Source organism: Anomalospiza imberbis, chromosome 5 (genome assembly GCF_031753505.1).
Source record: "Anomalospiza imberbis isolate Cuckoo-Finch-1a 21T00152 chromosome 5, ASM3175350v1, whole genome shotgun sequence".
Classification (NCBI taxonomy): Eukaryota; Metazoa; Chordata; class Aves; order Passeriformes; family Viduidae; genus Anomalospiza; species Anomalospiza imberbis.
In genome coordinates, this window is record NC_089685.1 from 66839877 (window position 1) to 66855556 (window position 15680).

The window sequence follows — 15680 nt, forward strand, 5'->3', positions numbered from 1 at the left end:
TGCTGTATTCCAACAGGACAGCTTGCTGGCCATGCCAGACATGAGATCTCTGTTTTCCTCAGGAGTAATCACTATTACAATTGCTTGAAATGCCTGCCTGTGGGAATTTAAGGACAAGAAGAAATTAAGGGTTGGACTCCTACCGAGATGGTGAGACACTTGTTATGTGTGATAATCTTTTGAAGGCTGAACCTGAAGCAGAGAAAAAAACAGCCAAGTGCTCACACTTAAACTTCAACTAGATGCAAGAAACTCAAAAACAAAACGTGGTGGTGCTTTATTAAGAACAGAAGACAGGAAACTGGAATTTGAATATTAATTAAATAATGAGAAAGACTGAAAGAGGAACACAAACCAAGCAAACAGTCAAACATAGTAGTAGGAAAGAGAAGGTGAGAGGTAATGGTGACCCAGCTAGTGAAGAGATCTCTTTGGGTCTGGTTGAGATCCTATAAAAAAGGATTTCAGAACATGAAATGGGCCCCTCAAAAGCAAGATGATGAAGGTGCTTTGAAGTGAGGTGGAAAACAAACATGTGCAGAAATCTACTTCACCTCAAAAAATGCTTTTATAAAAGTCAACAGAAGAGAACACCTGTAACTGAGATTGACATTTGTGTCATCTCCATGGGCTAGAGTTAAGAAGCTTAAGATCAACAAACAGTGATAAAGGATCACAATCATTTCATAGAGGAAATGCTAGAAAGTAAACAACCCTGTCTTCTTTAAAAGAGAGGGAAAAAACTCCAACAAAACAGACTAATACCACTGAAATTTTTTAATAGTGGGGAGAAGAAATCCCTTCTGAGCAGTGAAAATAGGGAGCTATCTGAAAACTAAGCAAGCTGCACAAACTGGACATGAGTCACACTACTGCTAAAGGGAAAGATTTTCTATGGTCTGCAATATCTGAAGGAAATATCTTTATAAAGATAAAAATATATTTTGAAAATCTTTATAGTATATATCAGCATAAAAGAATACAGGCATGGCAGACTTTTCATCTGTTTCGGCAGATGGTAGGGTTTTTTAAATAAAGGACTGTTATTGTGTTTGAAGAATATAACAAGGCAAACAGCAAATCTATCATTTTACCCTTGCCCAAGATGCTCAGTTGTAAATTTGCTCTTTCCCTGTTCATGTCAAACAAATTCAGGGCTCAGTTGTTCATTTGCGCTTTCCTTGTTCATGTCAAACAAACTCGGGACCCTGGTACGCAGCTCACTCGTGAGATGTCCTGTTCCAAGAACTCAGTTTAAATAGAAAAGACGGAGCAGCAGAACAGGATGCAGTGTCTTCACAGGGCAAACCAGGGGCTGGGACACGCAGGGAGTCACGTATGACACTCGCCATTCCCGAGTCCTTCTGCTGCTCTGGCCGTGCAGGGGGAGCCCCGGGGGAATTCAGCTCGGCAAGGGATGTGGTAGTGCGGGGATGCGATGGCACCAGGCTAGCTGTGCCGCTCACACGCTGCTTTTTCCCTGCGCCTGTGCCTCGGGAATGCTGCGTCTCGCCAGGGATGCAGCGGTACATTTATGGCAAGGGGTTAGAGCTGCGCCTGCAGCTGCGATCCCGGCCCAAATCAGGAGAGGGGAGCACCAGGGGGGGATCGCTGCGCCTCTGGACTGTCCCCTGGAGCCCAGCACTGGCCTTTCCACCGTGCCCCGATACCCACCCTGGCTGGGCCCGGGGGATGCCCTGACGGCCCCCGCGGCGGCAGCGCCGGAGCGCTCAACATTGCCTTTTTCGGGCTTTTTTTTTTTTCTTTCCTCCCTGTGTGCGTTGGTTTCTTTTTTTTTTTTTTTTTTCCCTGGTGTTTTTTTTTTTTTTTTTTTTTTTTTTTTTTTTTTTTCCTTTCACTTCCCCTTGTCACTCCTTGCAGGGCCGGAGCGGCGGCAGCGCCTCCCGGCATCCCGGGGCCGCTCCTCCCGGCCCGGCCCGGCCCGGCCCGGCCCATCCCGGCCGATCCCGGCCGGCGGAGGAGGAGCCGGCGCGGCGGCTCCGGCCGGGCTGAGGCGCGGCTAGGCCCGCAGTGAGCGATGTCCCTGACGGAGCGGCGGCGGCGGCGGCAGGAGGAGGAAGAGGAGCGGGAAGGGGAAGCAGGGGATGGGGCCGGTGCCGGGGAGGAGGTGGTGCAGATCCGACTGGGGGACAAGTGCTACCCGGTGTGCAAGAGGAAGCTGATCGAGCAGAGCGATTATTTTCGAGCGCTCTACCGCTCGGGAATGCGGGAGGCAGGGCAGGGCCAGGAGGAGCAGCTGCTGCGCGGGGGGCTGAGCGCCCTGGGGCTGGAGCTGGTGCTGGACTTCATCAACACGTCCTGCCTGGCCAGGCTGGAGCAGGAGGAGGGCGGCGAGGAGGAGCCGCCGCTGCTGGAGGAGCTGGTGGAGGCCGCGTCCTACCTGCAGGTCACGCCCCTGCTGCGGCTGCTGCTGTCGCAGGTGCGCCTGGGCAACTGCTTCGAGCTGCACCGCCTGGCGCAGGTGTACGGCCTGCAGGACCTGCACGACGCCTGCCTGGACTTCATGGCCGCCCACTACCACCAGGTGCTGCGCAGGCCCGACGCCCGCCCGCACCTCCTGCTGCCCCCGGCGCTGCAGCAGCAGCTGCGGGAGCGGCGCATGAGGGGCACGGCCACCCTCGTGCTGCTCGGGGACTTCATGGGCGCCTGTCCGCCGGGGCTGCCCGCCGGCTGTCACCCCGCGGGGGACGCGCCCTGGGCCATGCTCAGGTACGACGAGGAGGCGCAGCGGTGGCTTCCGCTGGCCAACAACGTGCCCGCCGACCTGGTGAGCGTCCGTGGCTACGGCTCGGCCACGCTGGACAATTACCTGTTCATCGTCGGCGGCTACCGCATCACCAGCCAGGAGATCTCAGCCGCGCACTGCTATAACCCGTGCCTGAACGAGTGGAGCCAGCTGGCCTCGATGAACCAGAAGAGGTAACCTCTGCTCCCTGGGGTACACGTGTGTCCCTGCCTGTTGTTGAGATAGATCTTACTGAGTCGCATGGCACCGGCTCAGCCTTAGGGACGCGATGCAGACCTGTCTGCTCTGAACCACCAAACAAACGCATCGAGAAAACTCCTTTCCTGCTTTCTTTTTGGCGTATTGTAACTCATAGTTAAGTACGTGACAAGTGTTCCTGCTCTTACTGGGGATGCACAGGCTATACCAGAGTTGGAGATGGCAGAAACAATTTAGTTGCAACAGTTGTCCAATGGTTTGTACTTTCAAAAATCTGAATGTTTTGTAGGCCTGCGCTTCGGTGAAATACCAGAAAAACGTCAGGAAGATGTTCGGTGAGAAATTTCTCACTTGATGGCAGTGTTTGGATCTGGGAATAATTAATTGTTTTGACAGTTTTTCTTTTTTACCTTTATCCTTTTGAACTGTTTATTACACATGGATGTTTTAGTTTGTATTCAGAAACACTTGTATAATTTATACTTGAAAGAGTAATAGAGACCTAGCCTTGAGGAGGGCCCAAGAACACAGGCCTTGTTGTGGCTCCTCTACCTTAACCACACTTCAGAGTTATAAAAACAAAGGCTTTCATTTCACTGAAACAAACTGGCTTTGTTTCCAACGTGAACTTCCTCTTTGTTTCCATTTTAGTAAAAGTATTTTAAATTTTATCCTTTCTCTCTGAAAAAGAAAAAGTAAGGAGGCCAAAATTCACTGTAGAGTGGAAATCCTCTTCTCTATCGAGTGAATTGAAAGAGCATGCACAGAGACCCAAGCCATTGGCATAAATGCTTTGTATCCAGGTAGTTAAACTGCAGTTTCTATTCCAGGTTCTATTTAGCTTTTGCCACCTAAACCCCCTCAAAAGAGGGATTAGACCTAAAATTAAGTCTTTCCCATTTCACCTTTTTTCCCCCCACACTTCTTGTATTGTGAGAATTCTACTAAAATAATCACCTCCTTAATCAGTCATCACAACTGATCAGAAACCATTTTTCTCAGTGTTTCTGACTGCTTGGAACAACGCTGGGAAAAGTTTAATCTGTAAAATGAATGTTTGGCTTTTAAGCACTACAAACACCTTTTCTTACAGACCTTTCTTAGAGGCTGAGCCTGTAGCAGAATTCCCTGAGGTGCCTGGGGAACAGAGATGTTTTAGATAGCTTCATTCAACAGCAGGACTTGTGTGAATGGGGTTGAGAGCACTTGGCCTCACTAGAAAAGCAGGATGGGGTCAGCCCACACAGTGTCTCCTGTGGAAATTAACTTCATCACAGAAGTGCCACATTGATCAAGTCATGAGGTTCTGTTTCTGTAATGTCTATAGCAAGAGAGCTGTTACTATGTATGTTGACTCTGCAACGTGGGTTTTTAGGGCCCTTTTCGAGGCCCTTTTTGCACCCTACAATTTGTGTATTCAAACTCTAGATCAGCCTTTTTTCGTCCACACTTGCCCTTTTTTTTGTTTTTACTAGGATGTATAATCATTATACTTGAAATAAACACATGGATATTTTTTTCTATTACTGTTTTCAGTGGCATTGCCACATCAACTTAATCTTCAAACCCATCGCAGGTGACAGCAAGGTGTTCTTTAGAATTTCACCCCGTCCATTTATTGCAGAAAGGCAGCAGGCAAATGGATATTTTTAGAATAATCTTTAGTCTTAAATTCCATGGTAGTTATTGCAGGCCAAAAAGTACCCAGAATTAGACCTGCAAATTAGCAGTGAGGATGTTCCCTGAGTAACTGGGGGAACTTTTTTTCATGGAAACTCAGCTGACCCCTTCACAAAACACATTTCTGATTTTACCAGCTTCATGGTAAAATGCAGTTAATTATTACTTTTTCTATCTGACATAACATGTCAGCTCCATGATGACCTGCTTGGTGCTTTGTGGCTGGGAGGGATGGCCTGTGTCCTAGGAGCCAGGAGCAGCACCATTTTTAACATGAGGGGTTTGCATGCTGCATGACCAGTGCTGATGCCTGTCTGCCACACATCTGTGCTGCAAATTAGTCCTGCAGTTCGCTTGGCATTGTATTTTTGGTTTGTTATGCTGTAGTAAAATAAGCAGGGTGGTTGCCCAGCCTTCTGCTTAGGAATTATAGCCATGTGACTGTCTGGAAAATGAATTTATGTCAGCTGATATAATTGCATCCCATGGATGACATTTGGCATACCTTCAGGGAGGGCTCTAGTTTCCATTGAAGTTGGTTTGACTTCACACGGCAGAGGATCTGGATTTGTCCTGCATGAGTGACTGCATGTGTTGGCCTCGAAGGAAGACTGAGGAGTTATGGATATAATTTTGCTGCTCTACTCTTCATATAAGAGCTTTCTGCCCCAAACAAACCTTTCATGGTTTCATGGCTATGGTATTTTTATCATGAATTATTTCCATTGTTGTAATCTTCTCATGCTTAGATTAAACACTCCTAACTTACTTCTAAGTAGAAGAGAGAAGCCACCGGAATGTTTAGCGGCCGTTTTGGTTTGGGTCTTCACTGCTGGCTTTCCTTTTAGGTGTACAGGTCTTATTACTTTAGTTTCAAACTTCTTCACAACAGGCAAGTCCTGTATAATGTTCTTGTGATGCCCCCAGGAGCTTCAGAGAGTGTTATTCCCAATTTATGCATACCCAAGGGAGCTAAAATAATGTGCTCAGGCTCACCAAGGAAGCCTGTGACTGAGCATGGAATTTCGCATCGTCTGAGTGCTAAATCCAGCGCTGATCACAAATAGTCCACAATAGATCAGGTTTTCTAGACCTTTTAATTCTAGAGGTGTTTCTGCACTTGGAATTCTCAAGAGAGAGAATGACTTGAACTTTTTAATAGAAGCAGCTCCATGTTAGTATTGCCCAAGATCACTTGAGGTCTTTGGAGTCAAGAAGTTAACAAAGTGAATAGGGGACTGTTGCAGTAATGTCTTTGAATACCTTTCCAAGCATTTTCTTTTTTTAAGTGAACACTGTCTGGTGAAATTTGCTATTTAAAAATAATATACTCATAGGATTTCTACTGCATGTGCCAGTTATAGCTGTATATTCCACTTCTATTTTCCTTCAAAACCTTCCTACTCATGGCAGGTAAATCTTCCAGGCCTGGAAGACCTATGTAAGCCCCAGGCTGAAATTATGCACATGGAACGTGATTTTTGTGAGCAATCTGTACCTGAACTGCTGCCACTCTGAGGGCTCTTACAGGAATGTAGGAGATGATGCTTCTGGGGAATGCTGCTTGTTCAGGAGACCTTCTCCTTCCTCATTTTTTACTGTTTTTTTTTTTTTTTAATTCACTCAAAATTCTTCTGTGCTGGAAGAAAATAGACTTCACAATTTTTTTTTAAGTTAGAACTATCCATGCCTTACTTACCACAAATGTATCACACACTTTTAAAGCTAAATGTTTGATGCAGTGTACATTGCAAATTAACATAAGAAATATAAAAAAAGGAACTAACTGGAAATATGTAAAATGCTTTGGAATTGCTCCATAACTGTGTTTTCATGATTCCTTGTCTCTGTTGTAAGTGCTTTAACTCTAGAATAAAGAAGTCATCTGATTTTTGAGAAATTTTAAGGTTAAATTCATCATTTGGGAGGAAGAAACAATGCTGGTTTCTCCAAGGCTCATGTTCTGCAGCAGGACCTAGGCAACCTTGGAAATAAATACATATTTAACTTGTTCTTGAAATCTTCCAGCAGTGTAGATTCCAGCTGACACTGGAATCTTCCTCCCAGGTCTCTTGTTCCCTTGTTTAGTCACCCCTCTGATCAGAAAGTCCTCCCCAGTATCTGGGCTAACTCTTTTTTGTTGTACACTAAGTGAGATTGTCAGTGAGGGAAAACTGTGTGTGCTGGTTCTTCACAGCCACTGCCACCATGGCCTCCTGCAGATACACCTAACACAATGCAGAGCCACGGGGGGTTTTGGGAAGCTGTGGAATATTGTCTTGCGTGCAGAAAGCCTCTCTGCTCCAGCTCCTTTGCATTTGTGTGATATATTTTCCTTCCTTTGTGCACGCAGCGCTTTGCACTTTGTTGAGTGAAGAATGGATTTTGAGCGATGGTAAAACCCCACAGCTCCCACTCGCTGCTATTCCTGGGCTCCTGTTCAGAGTCAGTGGGGTCAGCAGAAGACAGCTCGTACCTCGGCTTTTCCCAGCAAGAAGGGACCCTCTAGGCCTGGTTTTTGGAAAGTACGTCTCGATCCCTCAGGTTTAGACAAGTCGCAGGTGCAAATGGAGTTCCGTTTTGGTGGCCCGCTGTTTCCAGGCTGTAGTTCATGGAACAGTTGTTGGTTGTGGAGAGCTGACTGCCTGCTCAGTGTTTGCTTTCCTTGTTTCCAGCTGCTCCAACACATTAAAAGAGACTAAAAATGAACTAAATATTTCCTAACGTGCACTCTCCATAAAGACAGCTGCTGTTACTGGCATGGAAAGGTGAATGGCAGAAGTTTTTCATAACATATTGAGCCATTGTCCAAACTTTCATATAAAGTGTGCTGATGGATACTTGCAGCTACTTTTGAGTAAAATGAACCTAATTGTTAATGAATTCCATAAATCCGAGATACCTCCACTGAGTGCCATCCATTTTAGCAAGTGTTTGGAAGTGGTTAAATTACTGACACAAAGGTTTGTGGCCTCCTTTTAGAATATTTAAAGCTGAAAGTTGTGCTGTTTGTGTTTCAATAGATAATTTTCCCAGTGGTTTTGCCCCTTTGTTAATTTGTGGAAATTTTTTTCTCTGTCTTAACTTTTACAGCAGGTATATTGCTTTCAAAATCATAATGTTTTGCAAGTAGTTATCCTCATTTCATACCTGCTTTTGATTGCTGTGTTATTCTGGATTCTCTGAAATGGAAAGCATAATTGCTGTTGAGGGAATATGAACAGACTGACCTAATCATAGATGTCAGGGGGAAAAAAAAATAAAAAGCAATTAATTCCTTCAGAGGGGCATTTTAGATTTCCAAAGCTGTATCAGGCTGACAAGAACAAAGTGATTCCATCTGGAAACAAATCCTTTTTCCAAATAGATTTAATAAAGGAGTTGCAGGGCAGTCTACAGCTAGGCAGGGTTCATTTTGTCCAGACAAAACCCTGCAAAAGTACTTAGCAGTAAGTTTTGAATGTTGTATTCCTGCAGGGTGGTACTCCCTTTGCTTCCCAGCAAGCCAGTGCAGGTCTGAAACATAATTTCAGTTTTACAGATATAACACAGTTCCCTGTTTGGCTTTGTGCTGAGCTGGTGCACTCCAGGGACTGCCACACATCCAGTTAATTGGGATAGTAATGGTGAAATCTCAACTGGCTCAGCAGAAGAGAAGGAACAGCCTTTCTAGGCAGTGAGACTCTTCCTGGTGAGCAGAAAAGCTCATCCTTTGTTAGACCAGCTTCTCTAGCTGGAAGGAAGACCAGAACACAAGAGTTCTGTCTTCACATCCTCCAAGTTCTTCTTCCAGATCTGCCCCTCTCACACCCATGGACCATTTGTTGCTGTCTGTGTTACTTTCAGGGTGTGAGATAGGAGACTTCTCATGTTTCAGAATCAGGAAGTTGCCCTTTGCCATGTGTGAATTTTGAGAGCATAGTGGAACAGAATAAGAAATAAATGACCAGTTTGGAGGGCATTGCTCATGCGGTGCAATGTCATTTTTGTTCAGCTATGGGTATAACATAATTTACAGATAGATCATGCTTCAGAGGATATATTTAGTAGTTTATTGATGAATAGGCTACAGAGGATCCCCTCTTCTTTCTTTTGCTGAACAGGATTCAATGTGTTCCACTTTAAATTGCTTTTTATAAGGGTTATTAAAGAGATTCCATAATACAGCCTAAAACAAGTATGCATTCATAGGCATCCATCAGAGCCTTGTTTGAAATTTCTGCAATTTTAACTGAAATTATATCTTTCTCTGTGTGTCCATGTAATGCACTTTTCTCTACCAAAGGCACATTTTTAAAAGTCTGATAAAAATGACCTGTCTGCTGAGCACATTGGTTAACTGAACATCTAGAGCTGAACTGGCACCGACTGAAATACAAAATAAAATATTCCTCAGTCTCAACAGCATCATCAACACCATTCAAACTGTCACTGGTTACTGTCCTGAGTAATTGCAGTGCAGTTACAGCATTTTGGCCTGGCACAGAAGAGTTCAGATGCTGCAGATACCTCAAGCAGTGGTGCAAGCTGTGAGTGGTGATGAGTGTGTCAGAGCCTGGGTAGGAAGAACTTTCCTCTGTATTTCTGTACATGGATGCACCTCATTTCAGTGCTGCAATCTGTTCTTTCAGGTCCAACTTCAAGCTCCTGGCTGTCAGTGGAAAGCTGTATGCCATCGGTGGCCAGTCCCTTTCCAACGTGGAGTGCTACAATCCGGAGAATGACTGGTGGAATTTTGTGGCGTCCATGCCAAACCCTCTTGCAGAATTCTCAGCTTGTGAATGCAAGGGCAAGATCTATGTTATTGGAGGATACACTGCACGAGGTAACAAGTTTACTGTTACTTCTTGTTGCTTTTTACCTGATTGTTTCCAAGGCCCAGATAATTTTCTCCCTTTTTTCAGGAAAGCTTTTGAACTCGTGTAGAAGGCTGTGTAATGCTAATTAAAACACAAAGAAATAAATTGCTGCTAGAAAATGATTGATGAAATAAGCAAAACAAAACAATAGCTCTATCAGAAAAGAATCAGGTATTTATTTTTTTTTCCCAGAGCCTGTGTGGACCTGAGGCTCTGTTACTTGCAGAGAACAAGCTGATGGGTACTTCAGCACCCAGCTTAGCCACTACCCCTTTTCTTAGATTTTGATCACGCAGTACAGAGAGGTCTCAATAGATATACTTTGTTTGCTTTTTTTTTTTTTGCTGGTTTAGACTGTGAGAAGGAAAAATTAATAGACAGTATCTGTCTGCCTTAGTATTTCTCATGTACTAATAGGTGTCATGGTCTTTTTACTACAGTATTTCAGTGTTTCACAGGCAAATTCAAGTTATACCTTAATAACAGAATAGAACAATCAAAAGCTGAAGCAAGAACCAACACTTTCAGCTTATTTAATTTCTATACCAGATTTTCTGAGGATGGAGGGGAGGATTTGAAGTTTCATTCTCTTCTAACAATTACTTTTCTTTTATCCAGTGGGCAAACAAGTTTAGTTAAAAAAAGCTCCCATTTGTTCATTCCTTAAGTACATAGTGCCATTTTTTGGGAGGAAGACATTTTCTCAGAGTTTTGGAAGTAAATTTTTTAAACATGTCAAATGTTCAGTATTTGCCAGGATTTTGTAAGTTTGAATTTGGCCTTTGCCCACTTCAGTTGACCACAGCAGTTTTAAGGCTTTCTTTCCAAGCAGAGAATGAAATTGGAAGACAGATCAGCTTTTACAGACAGTACTGCAAGCAAAACTAAGCTGATGTTAGAAGAAGCTTCTAGTGTGTGAGCAGATTTGAGCTCTGAATCATTTTAAAATTTATAAAAGACACACTGCCACCCCTTAAGGTCCTTCTGGTAATGAAAACCCTCAAACACATTTTGTGCAGACCATTCTGACCCAGAGCCTGGTGGCTTCTGTGAGGAAAATATGCCTGTGTCTATATGGAGAGCTGTTCTGTGCTGTTCTGTGTGTGCTACAGTCCCAGTCCTCTGGTCACCCCCACTACAGGATCTGCTGCGGCCACTGTGCTCCCTCATGTCCAGCACTGGGAGTCTGAGATGTCTGGCATGAAACACTTGTTGGGCTGAGAAGTCAGATCCAAAGGGAAACATCCTGTGAGACAAGAGAACGAGGAGAAGGGGTTGAAACAGATTAATGGGAAGTCTTGTTTCTAGAGACCAGGGTTAAGGATTTGACATTTTTATCTAGAGAGAGAGAAAGAAGAGGTGAGGTGAAAAACCTCTGATTTGGTTAAGAGTGCTACACAATTATGGGAGGACAAGCTTTTCTCTTACACCCTTTGTGCTCTGCAAGTTCCTTTTCTGATACTTGTGCTGTGCTTTCATCAGGCTGCCTAGTCTTGCTGTCATAAGAGGAAGGTCAGCACATTGCTGCTGCAGATCCCATTCCTTTAAAACTCCTGAACAAGGCATGTGCAGTCAGGATTGCTGCCCTGTGTCAGGCTCCTGACTTGGTACTTGCTGCCTGTACGTTCAGCCGAAGGAGAGATGTAAGTTACCTCTGGCTTCCTTCACACTCCAGGGGATTGCCACTGCCCTCCAAACCTTGGTCATTTCCCAAGTCTTTTCCTAAAAGCCTTTTTCAATGGAAATCAAGCAGTAAAATAGGAACTTTTGAGCCGTGGATAACTAGCACATTTAGGCTTCTGTATAAATACAGGATCACTCAGGACACCAAACACCTGTGCTTGCTATAAATAATTTCCTGAATAAGGGTCTAGAATCATTTTTTCTGTAACATCTTGATAGCAGACTTAGACGCAAGAATTGCCACAGTTACACTGGTGATTTTCCTTCTGAAGTATGCCAGTGTCAGACAATGTTACGACCTAAAGATATGAGAAAGACTAAGGTTTATATGCTGGTTTGCTACCTTTACTACATAAAACACATGCAGCAAATGATGTTTCTTGTATTATGTTATTTTTAGCAATTTTTGGGATTTCTGTATATACCTCAGTTGGTAGATTTTGTGGGCTATTTTTAAAATTTGTGTAGAGCTTTCTTCTGAGACTGCACTTTCCAAAAGATGGCAGGATCTGGAATTTCCCATTGTAAATCATAATGACACTTCTTGAATAAAGTCCTTCTCTTGAGTTTGCAGCTCTCACTTCTGAACCTAGATCCTAATAGCGATTCCATGTCACGCACTGTAGTGTTCATATTTTTGTGGGTTTTGTTTTGGGTTTTTTTGTTGTTTCAGTGGATATAAAAGACTCAGGCTGTGGACTGAGCATGTGAGGACCACATTGCAATGGACTTCTATTTCATACACCCCCTCTCAAATAACTCATTTTCCAGGGGAAGTGGAAGTTTACTGCTATAGATAGTCATAGAAACTTAATTGTGACTTCTCCTCCCCTTAATGAGTCAGAGAATGACAGGTTGTTTGTAGACAAAGGTCATCTATATGTAGAGCTGTAGTTTCACAGAGCACTGCCTTGAAAATAAACAGGGTGCAAATGCTGGACAGAGCAGCACCTCCCTGATCATGCCACTGATGCACTTCATTCACGACAATCCAGTTATATTTCTAGCTATTTATACCTGTGCCCTTACAGAACTTGTCAAGTATGTCCCTGTCTGCTCTTCCCCCTGTGAGCTCATCTGGAAGTCATCATGCAGGACAGACTGGTACCATGGAGCAGGGTTAATAAAAGTCCTGTCTAGAGCATGCAAACCTGTTCCTGCTTGTCACTTGAGGTTGGATTTGAGCTCAGGTCTCCAGAGACTGGAACTGAATTTACTGAGTTGTGTGCATTCTACGATAATTTAGTGAAGCCTTGGGCACAGCCAGGGTCTTCACTGCACCATAAATCAGGATGGCATTGTAACAGTTTTGTGGAATAACACTATTGCAAACATATGCACACACCGAGTTGTGAATTATGGAGATGATTTCAGCTTCTTTCTGAGCCTCTGCCTGATGGAAGAGCACAGATTTCCTGGTTCTGAGGTGATTTTGACAATGTGTGTTTCTCTCTTTATAAGGTGCCCTTAGGTCATCCAGACCACTTGCTGAAATGTAACCAGTTTTAGAACCTTTATTCCATAAAACTTTGATTTATGGAATGAAATGCAAAGTATCAGAGTTAAGCTTGGATGATAAATCATTACTTGGCAGCCATTAATGAAGTATACTCTTTTCATGATAGTTTGATTCATCTGTGACCACTTCTGGAGATGAGAATATTGTTCCATTTCCCTCTTTGTAAAAAAGTATTTATGTATCAATCAGAGACAAAATTAAAAGCATAAGCTGAAAGGTAGGGGTTAAATTCTGCTAAAATCTGCAGGCCCAGACAATTTACATCATATAATATGCCAGAAGTAGCATCGTTTTTTTTCCCCTGTGCCAAGGAACAGAACGTTCAAAGTTTCTTGTCAAGGGCAAAGAGCTGCAGTAGGCAGTGATCACCATTTCTCCCCTGGCTTGCCCTGCAAGTGTGTGTGAGCAATCTGCAGGAAAGGCTGGGATGCTTTGTAGGAAAGAAGGATGCTCCCCCACAAGTGTCTTCTGACAAAATTATTTATTTGTGAATGTCTCCTCTCTGTTTCAGGCAGGAACATGAGCATCCTGCAGTACTGTCCCACTTCTGATTCCTGGACCAACTTGGAGCTGTGTGACGTGCACGTCCGCAAGCAGCAGATGCTGTCTGTGGAGGAGACCATCTACCTGGTGGGGGGCTGCATCCTAGACCTTGGACCAAGCCAGAGATCCAGCTCCAGTGAGGACGTGCTGACGGTGCAGTCCTACAACACTGCCACCAAAGAGTGGCTCTACCTCAATGAGAACTCTTCCAAATCCGGCCTTAACTTGACTTGCACTCTCCACAACGATGGAGTCTATATCTTGAGTAGGAATATTACTCTGTCTTCCAGCTTGGAGCAGCGTCTCTTCCTGAAGTATAACATCTTCATGGACACTTGGGAGTCACTGGGGCGCTTCCCAGCCTTTGGACAAAACATTCTGATCTGTTCTATGTATTTGCCTGATGGGAGAGAAGTGTAACAGCACAAGAGTTTTCTTTTCAGTTCATTAATGGTTCTTTGATGAAATATTGCTCCTTCTGAATAATTCCATATTCACAATGTAATGTGGTTGCATAATGCAGGCATAAAATACTGATTCTGTTCTCTAAAAAGGTTTCAGAATTCAGTATGAAGATAAATGCTTCCAGAAACACTTTTAAGATGTCGATTTAAAAATTTTACTAGTTTGGATTAAAATTTCACCAGGTATTGTTTGCAATTTAAACGTAAAATTATTGTGTTGGCAACTGATACAGGAGTTCCAAAGGCAAAACTGAGCAGTCTGTTTTTATTCTTCGTCTTAGTAGACAGTGTAGAACAAAACATATACATTTTAAAAGTGGAAACAATTCAATAAAGTAAATAATTAGTATAATCAAAATAACAACAGTATTTATTTCTTTCAAAATACAGTTTTTACTCAAGCAATGTTCTGTCAAATGCACGCTGTTTCAAATTGTTTATACTATCCCATTTTTATCTCTTCCATGGCAGCAAGTGACATTCTCAAAGGTGCCAGCAATTGGGATCCCATCATCAAGAACTTTCTCTGAATTCTTTGTAGTGCAGTGCTTTGCCAGGGACTGGTAGGAATTACCTAGAGGCTAAAGTTACTGATTGGAAAGTAGATGCTCCTTTAATGGAAGTTGGCAGCATTTCTTGCTACTATTAAGATAGAAGTAAAAAGGTTCTTTATTCAAAGGGTGGAGTTTCCTAATTGTCATAAAGGTTTGAGTCTTAGTTACCTTGTTGTGTTCTGTGGTACTTAAAACTGAGTTTTAAAGATCAAATTGCAGTTGGTAACAATCTATGTGTTGTGAAGATGGCCCTGAGCGCGTGCAGAGGTGATCCTGCTCCAGGCACATCCTGATTATGGTAACACTCCTGTGGGACATGCATGGAAGGCTTGGCTCTTGTAAATGACTCCCTGAACACATCCCCCAGAGCAGAGACCTGTGAGTGTTGGCTCTTTCTTGTGTCACCAGGGAAGGTTGCCTCAGGTTTGCCACCCAACATTGTACTTCTGTAAAGGGCACGGTAAGGTGGTCGCTGCGAACATTCCTTTGTGGGGATTCTGCAGTGGATACTGCGGGACCTTCTCCCAGTTCCTGCCTCTTGCCTGACAGAATAGCAGCCATGATTGGCCTGTTTTCTCCTTGTAGCTGACAAGTGCAAAATGTCTTTTTGAGGTGCCTGCCCAGCTCTGGGGAGTGTGTTCTCACAACAAGGAGAGGAAAAGCTCTGGGTCACCATGAGAAGAGCCAGGTTAGACATGTGCTAAACAAATTGCAGGGATGCTGGTTCTGCTCTAGCTGTTTATCCACATAAGATGAGATTTAAAGCACTTGAACACATTCCTAATGTGTGGAAATGTCTTTTTTGTTTCTTAATTAGAATTCAGGAATCTGAATCTTCTTTTGAAGACGGGCCTGTTGTACAAGAGGATGAGGCAGCAATGGTACCCTCAGGGTCCTTGTAACTCCTTGCTTTTCCACAGTTTTGACTGAAATCCGTTCTTGCTAAAGGGTTATCAGTCTTAAAGTGCCTTGTTCACACTGCACACACACACTAATCTTGGTGCTTCCAATCACCTGTAGCAACCAAACAGAAAATCCCTGGAAACTTCTCCAGAATGCGGGCATTTGTGTTTGAATACTTCCAGGATGAAAGCAACCACAACTCAAGGTATTTTGGATGTCTGAGATTTACCTTTTTGGGTGGAACTTTTGCAGCCTGGTGGAGAATGTCATGCCTCAGCCCAAACTGGTGCCTGCCACTCGGCTCTGTATGACTTCAGTTAGCTAAGTCCATGTTGATGTGTTTTTATTTCCTTTGAAGACACTGTGCAACTGCTGTGTTTTGACAGCAGTATCAGACCACACAATTGCTCTTCTGCAATGAAGTAATAAAGTGACTTTCATAAGATGCTTCTTCCAGAAGTATTTCAGAATAAATATAAGGAGGGTGCCTTTGCTTGGTGATAAATTATC

The 15680-nt window shown here is 43.6% G+C and overlaps 1 protein-coding gene across 1 annotated transcript; it reads left to right on the forward strand.

The window, feature by feature from the left end:
* The first annotated feature begins 1906 nt into the window (after positions 1-1906).
* KLHL42 (kelch like family member 42) lies at positions 1907-14432 on the forward strand. The gene is made up of 3 exons (XM_068191696.1): positions 1907-2940; positions 9277-9470; positions 13218-14432. The coding sequence occupies exons 1-3, from the start codon at positions 2039-2041 to the stop codon at positions 13667-13669; spliced, it is 1548 nt and encodes a 515-aa protein (XP_068047797.1). The 5' UTR covers positions 1907-2038; the 3' UTR covers positions 13670-14432.
* The last annotated feature ends 1248 nt before the right edge of the window (positions 14433-15680 follow it).